Below are 8,231 nucleotides of genomic sequence, written 5' to 3'. Positions count from 1 at the left end.
TATCTCATCCATATTTTATATTTCTAATAATAAAATATAACACTCCTAGTACTTAATATGTCTAAATTCGTACTGCCCAATAATCTGTCTATTTGAATATCATGTCCATAATTGAGATGGAAAGTGTAATAACTATATAATCCAAAAGGAGAGGACAGAAAACCAATTGCAATTGGTAAAACCACTGGAAGAGTGATGCATAAGCATTAAAAAACGTTTACCAAACAGCATTACAAACTCAGCCCGGCCGGCTTCCCCCTTATATACCCAGACCATACAACCAACACCACCATAGTAACCAGCTGCTGCTGCTGCCGCCCTCTTCTTTGTGTTGCCTTGTTGTTGGTGTCGCGCGCCCGCCATGGCCGCCACCAAGAGCAAGGCGGCCAAGAAGGGCGCTCCGCTCCTCGGCAAGTACGAGCTCGGCCGCCTCCTCGGCCGCGGCACCTTCGCCAAGGTCTACCACGCCCGCTCCCTCGCCCCCGGCGCCGACCCCGTCGCCGTCAAGGTGCTCGACAAGCCCGACCTCGCCGCCGCCGGCGCCGGCATGGCCACCCGCGTCCTCCGCGAGGTCGCCGCCATGCGCCGCCTCCGCCACCCCAACGTCCTCCGCCTCCACGAGGTGCTCGCCACGCGCTCCAAGGTGTACCTCGTCATGGAGCTCGCCCCCGGCGGCGACCTCCTCTCCAGGCTCGCCTCGCTGCCGTCGCGCCGCCTCCCCGAGCACGCCGCGCGGCGGGTGTTCCTCCAGCTGGTGTCCGCGCTCATCTACTGCCACGCGCGGGGCGTGTCCCACCGCGACGTCAAGCCGCAGAACGTGCTCCTCGACGCACACGGCAACCTCAAGGTCTCCGACTTCGGCCTCGCCGCGCTCCCGGACTCGCTCCGCGACGACGGGCGCCTGCACACCGCGTGCGGCACCCCGGCGTTCGCGGCGCCCGAGGTGCTCCGCCGCAAGGCCTACGACGGCGCCAAGGCCGACGCGTGGTCCTGCGGCGTCATCCTCTTCGTCCTCCTCGCCGGCCACCTGCCGTTCGACGACTCCAACATCGCCGACATGTGCCGGAAGGCGCACCGCCGCGAGTACGCGCTCCCGCGGTGGGTGTCGCAGCCGGCGCGCCGCCTCGTGTCGCGCCTCCTCGACCCGAACCCGGCCACCCGCCTCGCCGTCGCCGAGCTCGCCACCCACCCGTGGTTCAAGCGCTCGCTCAGCCTCGACTCGCAGCTCGGCAGCCTCCTCGGCGGCCAGCCGGAGCGGGAGCTGGCGTTCCAGGCGCCGCCGCCACTGAACGCGTTCGACATCATATCCATGTCGCCGGGGCTCGACCTGTCCGGGCTGTTCGGCGAGAGCAAGCGCCGCCGGGAGAAGCGGTTCGTGACGACGGCGTCGCCGGAGCGGACGGTGGAGCGGCTCGGCCAGGCGGGCGCCAAGCTCGGCTACTTCATGGTGGGCAAGAAGGGCGTCGAACGCCTGCCCCTGGGCGGCCTCTCGGGCCTCGTCGCCATGTCCATGGAGATGTCGGAGGTGTCGCCGTCGATGATGCTCGTCGAGCTGAGGCTGGAGGGAGGCGACGACGGCGACGGCGACGGCGGCGCCGAGGAGTTCGGGTGGGAGGAGCTCAGGGCGGAGCTCGGCGACGACGTGGTGATGGCATGGCATGGCTGCGATGGAGGGAAGAAAGACAAGGAAGGGATTCTTTTGTAGGACATGGACTTTGTCACATGTATGATGATGTATATTAGTAGGATTCTGTGGCATTGTTGTGTCAAAGATTATAGATTGTTAGTTCAATCTAATTACGATGTTTTGTGACTAAATTGTTGGTAGGAATGGATCTAGATCATTTGTGAAAGCTTGAAGTTAGTGTTAATACTTCATATATTGGCCTTAGTGATGAACACGAGTTGCCCATGCATGAACCATGGTACTCTCGATTATTAACTCATTCTAATTCAACTAAATTTAATTTTATTGAACCATGGTATTCGATTCTCGACAATTCTAGTTTTAGTTCAACTAAATTTTACTTTTACTGATTGGTCTTATGTATTTATTTATTTAATAAGTTCACTTAGCTCAACAAGATTGTTGTCAATGGTACGTACACACGGATCGACCCATCCCTACTGGCCTAAATCAAAATGGTCATTTAGGTTTTTATACTTTTCAAGTGTTCAGAAGGTGATAATAATTACTATAGAGGTTATTCCCTCACATCGTTTGCTTGTTGCCTTATCAATCGCGGAGGAAATTTGATTTTTGAAAGTTAATCTTAGAGTTGATTTTGAGGGGTTTTTTTTCTCATTACAATTTGTTTTTCAGCATTAGCAGAACTTATACATAAAAGTTCTACCTATAAATTATTTGTGGTACCAGAAGTACAAAGGTAGGCTGTATAAAACAGCAATACGTAGGACTTAAAAGGCTATACTGTTAGTAAACCACAGTTTTCCTGATAGCCTAGCGCATGCTGTTTCCTATAAGCACACAAAGGTCATTAACTTTAAGTGAATGCTGCACAAAACAGTGTCCAACTCAAACAGATCTCTCCATTCTGCATTCTGCATGCACTGTCATTCTTTTTCCCTGATAGCTACTGAACCTGAAGAAAAATCATCCAATTGCAACTGTTACCACGGAATCCCACCTAGACACAGTTCTCTCCAATATTGAGAGTGACTCTGCTTGTTCCTTATTTAATTGGTTATTAGAGAGCTATTTATAGAGCTAATAATTCACCATGCATATATATATATATATATATATATATATATATATATATATATATATATATATATATATATATATATATATATATATATATAGATGAGTATTACTATATATTAATACCATAATCAAGTGTTTAATTTGCTTCTCTAGGCTTGCAAAGTGAACACAAGGACTTAAATTAAGTTCCTGTTTCACCGATGTTAATTTCTGCCATAATATTTTATTTTCTGTATTATATTAGCTAGTTTCCAATTTTTAGTTCTTTTGTGCCTGTCCATTAGTGGGCACTAAATCATTGTCCATGGACAGAATCATTTTCATCCACCCAACAACTAAGGTGGTAGTAGTGTACGTACCTATATCTGTATATGCCTATGCTTTCCTGAAAGAATATGCCATCTAATTAATTAAGCTAAAGTTAGGGAAAGTTACATGGTTGCTGTTTCTAATGTTCCATGACACCACCAATTAGGTTGGTGGACAGATCGACAGGCCGACGAGTAACATCTTGGTAAAGTGGAAGTCGCGATCAATAAGAGAAGCAATCGATTCCGATAAGTGATTGCCTCCTCTTCAAAGTGGAAGAAAATGCAAATGAGAAACGGAAATGGAGAAGAAACTGTGCCAACCGATTCAGATGGTTCATAGAATGGTTCATCGCAACTCTTGGATTGATCAATTGGAAGGAAGATATGATGCCAGCAAATTTGGTCTTTAACAGTGACTGGCAGCTGACCATATTTTCAATGTAGCAGCTTCTTTCAATTTCTTATCAAAATGCTTGATAGAATTGTCATCGAAGCACCAAGTCAAATGAACTTGACAAAACTTCAGAAAACATATGAAAGTTTTGCTTATAATCGTTAAAATATCGGCACATCCAATGGAGTATCTACTCTCTACTAGTAGCTAGCTAGATACACAGGGATAGATGGAGACTAGGGCTAATTAATGGGGTAAAAATCCAGGGAAGAAAAAGCTAGTAGTGATATTGACATGCATACATGAACACATCGATCAGGGAAATTCAGGAACAGTCCAGCAGCTTGGTGACAAAACAAGCAAGTAACTTGTATGGGCAGTCTATCTCAGCTAAATTATTTGTCTAAACCATGAGCTAGCTGTTAGCTACAAGCTTCCTATGCTAACCTCATTAAACTGACCTGTAAAGTGATGAAAATGAGCAGGTATTTGACTGAATTTTCCGGTTAGGCCGTCAGAAGGGAAGAAAAAAGAAGCAGCAGGAAAAAACGGAACAACATGCATGTGTGCAGGAAAAAGAAGGCAAACATTTGTGTTTGGTTTCTTATGATCGGATGTTTTAAATTTGAACCGACAGATATTGCAAAAGAGAGCACACACATAAGATTGTTATTTTTGTATCGGACTTATATTAATGTGCTCCTCACTTTCATTTTAACTTTTTGAAAGAAATTCTGTATCCACTACTTTCAGTAGTGCTTAATTATCTCCTACCACTTTTAATGAGAGGTTACAATAAGTTCAAACAATTTAATGTAAGTGTTGAAGAATGGAGACTTTAATCAGTTAGATAGAAGAGAAAAGAAGGAACTCTAATGATGATGATAAGCTCTGTAGAAAGGAGATAAGCCCATAATTAAGCACGAGGGAATGATTTGATGAGGAGAAATATTATTCCTGGCACATCTTTGTGTCATACTAGCTACAGGAGCCCTGCCCGGATAAGTCACCGATACTTATCAAGTTAGTGGTATCACCTTCTTTGGAGTGTCAAAGTCCAACAACACCATGAATGAAGAGGAAGAAGAATATCGAACACCCCTATTACTCCGGAATCTCTTTGTCCATTTGCTTCCGGACGTGCACCTTAGTGAAGATTCGATTCAACCCTGGTGAGCAGTGAGTGATCCATAATAATATGCAAGAACAGGGGTGGTCACAATCACAGATGAACATTTGCAGAGGTTTTGGTATCCCAAGTCTGAAAGCAAGCACACATTGAATGGGATGACACCTAATGCAAATGCAGTACTGTAGACTGTAGAGGATGTGTCGAGCACAAAATATACATTGCTATAAGCTAACAGTATCAGATTACTCGATAAATCATGGGTGGACTTGTCAACATTACGTTTAGAGTTGCGCTGGTTTTTTTAGTACACTTTAACTCCTTGGAATGGAGAAATTTTACATGAACTGTACAAGATTCGAACTACTAATTCTTACGTCTCAAAGAAGCCCTTATTTTTCTTTCTTTTCTAGATTGGGGAATCAATCACAAAGCATTTCGTCCATGAAGTAACAATACAAGGGAATAATTTGTACTGCTAACATTAGCAAAGATTCTTTCTAACCTCACAATCTCGGGAAGCTGAGAAAAGCTGAAAATCCTAGCTTCTAATTTTTGCAAGCCAGCTTTTTCAGATTGTACAAGAAACTGGTCCGTTTGGATTAGATGGAGAAGCTAGAAAGTAATAGGGGGAGCTTGTCTCAGCTTCAGCTTTTCCCAAAAGCTGCTTTTGCTAGAAGCTGCCCCAAACAGTCCACTGCTTCTAAGAATCTGTAGTTATAAATTCTGAAAAATGAACTAAGAAGCCAGAAGCTGGAGAAACTGTATTTCAGAGCTTTTCCAGATTCTCAGAAGCTGGCTACCAAACAGCTGCTTCTCAGAATCTAAAGCTCTCCCAAACAAGGCCATAGAAGCCCCCCAAAATTCCAAAGCACTTCACAAATAGCGCAAATACTAGCTAGGCCACACCTGTCCAACAACAAGGATTTTTTTCTTTTTTAATTTTTTTAAATATTTACAGAAAAATTATATCGACGAAAATATTTAAAAAATAGACTCTGCCGCCTAAGTGGAGGACGGAAAGGTGACGTGGCACACGGTGCCGTGCCCTTGACGCCCTCTGCACAGGCAGCAAGTGGGTGAAATGCAATTTTCGCCGCATGCACCTGCTCAGCGCCCTCCAGTGCCGGCTCACACACGTCACCCTGCCGCTCTCGGGGAGGGCTGCAGGGTCTATTTCTGTAAATATTAAAAAAAATAAAAATGAAAAAAAAAATCCAACAACAAGAGCCCATTTAGGCCTAAATCTGTACGGGCCGGGACCCATATGCGTCGTCCTCGCAGTTAACGGCAACAGCCCATCTGGACCAAACGGGGCAGCCCGCGTCGCGTCGCCGAGCGTGAGAGATGACAGTGACACGTGGCATAAAACGACGCTAAGCCTATCCCGTCGAAAATATCCGCCCGCGGCCGCTGCTTCGCCGCAATCCCCTTCTCCGCCTCCGCAGCTAAGCTAAGCTAAGCTCGCCGCCACCGCCATGGGGATGGCTCCGGTCGCGACCTACCCGTCCTCCTCCTCCTCCTCCACCCTCGCGCGGCCTCCGTGTGCGGCTGCGGGGAGGGCGGCGGCGGCGGGCCGGGCACGCGTCGCGGCGGCCGGGATGTCCTCGAGGGCGTCCTCCTTCGTCGCGGGAGGGGCGGGGGGGCTCGCCGTGGCGGTGGCCGCGCGGACGAGGGCGGGGTCGGGGGCGGGGTCGCGTGGGGGAGGCGCGATGGGGTGCAAGTGCCTGTTCGGGCTCGGCGTCCCGGAGCTGGTCGTCATCGCGGGCGTCGCCGCGCTGGTGTTCGGCCCCAAGCAGCTGCCCGAGATCGGCCGCAGCATCGGCAAGACCGTCAAGAGCTTCCAGCAGGTAAGCAATCGCTGATTTAATGCTTAGAGATATATGAATTTACCAATTAATTGCTCCCCTATTGCTTGACACGATAAGGTCTCAAGGTTACTCCGAGCGAAATTTCTGTTAGCGCTAATTTGCAATGTTAGAAACGAGAACAATGGATACAATTCTGATGATTTGAAACGATTCTTGTGATTAGAGAACATCACTACTCTGCCATTTGAATATGCCCATACGCGAGGTTTAGCCGTTCAGGTCACTTTTCAGTGCACTACGTGTTTTCGTCTATAGGAAGAATATCACGCTAGCTCAAAGATTTGTGAGTACATTTTTGTATATTTTGAAGCTAATCTGGGATTTGTAGGTTTGTTTTTGTGCCACTTTTTCCTTGTGTCAGAAGTTTGTGGATTGTCCAATGTTGTGACAGCACAAAAGGTGGCATTTGGCTCAGGGAAATACATGGGTTTATGAATGAAGAATATGAAATTATGTTATGTGCTACCTTTTGTAGGCTTTGAGTTGGAAATGTGGGTTCTACAAGATAAGTTTGTGTTTCATTGTTACACAATTGTTTAGAGCTCCAGTAACATATTATTGTGCATTTGTTTTAGCTGTTTCATTGACACAGTTGTTTAGAAATAGATGATCATGGATTTAATGATTTTGAAATACAGTTTATTTTGGTTGTTGAAATTGGGCATACCTTGATGTAGCAAATTTAGGACCTGCTACAGCATTTAAGATGATTATAGTACTGAATTGTTTCCTTGTTGAATCCTTGACAATACAATAGAACAGTCAATCAAAAGCATAGCAATCAGTAGGAGCATGCTTTAACGCTATTTTTATGTTGGTCCTAATCAAATTGCTTGACATTTGATCATTTGGGTTCTCCATTATCTGATCAGCTACCCCTCTGTCTGGATCCCTCTGATGTAAACCACTTGTGTCTGGTGAAGTAGCGAAAGAACATAACTAATTCCGAGTAGCCTACATGTTCACTTGACCAGTTCTGTCTACATGTTTAGATTTCTTTTTGCATTTTTGCAATGTCATCAGAAATGCAATGTGAATTATAGATGAAACATGTAAGGCTGCATTCAGGGAGCATTTGGTGAACTTTACCACTTGAACAATTAGAACATCTCTGATCATCCTTAGATATAAAAAATCACTAGTGTTGAGAGTTATCCACAGTTCCAGATTTCTACTGTTAGGTTGATATAATTTGTTAAGTACCTGTCTAAGACTAATAGACTATTAAGCCGCATTATCACTTGCCAATAGCTCAAGCTACTTTTCATGCTCCAAGGGCTTCCAGTGTTGTACTCTGTTGTGCAGTACTTTATCAAGTTACGGTGTGATACTACCCTTTTGTAAGCAGATTATGCTATTTCCGGTTTGTAACTGGTTCACTGACCCATTTACACAAATTCACTCAGGCAGCCAAGGAGTTCGAAACGGAGCTGAAGAAAGAGTCTGATGATGGTGGCAACCAGCCCCCGCCTCCAACCGAGACGGCGGTTAGCGACGGCGGCGAGGAGAAGAAGGAGCTCGAGGCGTCCAGTAGCAAGGAGAGTACATGAGGGCCAGTGGAGAATGGCGAGTTAGAATTGTGTATGTACAATTGTATGGATGGTGTGTTCCTTTGAGTAGCGGCACATTTCTCCCTCTCTTTTTGATGACGATCTTGCAGGTGATGTAGCGATGTTATTTGTACCCGGGAAAAAGAAGAACTTTATGTGAAAATACCATTATTATTTATGAGGATAATTGTGTACATCAGTTTGGTATGACCTCTATGCACTAACTCACATTACAGAAGGATGAGCTA

General features: G+C 45.9%; 1 protein-coding gene across 1 annotated transcript; it reads left to right on the top strand.

Annotated features, from left to right (window-relative positions):
- Window positions 1-297: 297 nt before the first annotated feature.
- Window positions 298-8,190, top strand: LOC127767741 (CBL-interacting protein kinase 7). Its single transcript, XM_052293178.1, has 3 exons — window positions 298-1,668; window positions 6,229-6,412; window positions 7,840-8,190. Exons 1-3 carry the CDS (start codon window positions 362-364, stop codon window positions 7,981-7,983), a joined length of 1,635 nt encoding a protein of 544 aa, XP_052149138.1. The 5' UTR covers window positions 298-361; the 3' UTR covers window positions 7,984-8,190.
- Window positions 8,191-8,231: the final 41 nt, after the last annotated feature.

This window comes from Oryza glaberrima, chromosome 3, assembly GCF_000147395.1.
Source record: "Oryza glaberrima chromosome 3, OglaRS2, whole genome shotgun sequence".
Classification (NCBI taxonomy): Eukaryota; Viridiplantae; Streptophyta; class Magnoliopsida; order Poales; family Poaceae; genus Oryza; species Oryza glaberrima.
The sequence above is the reverse complement of the archived record's forward strand: the minus strand, read 5'-3'. Positions and strand labels throughout refer to the sequence as shown.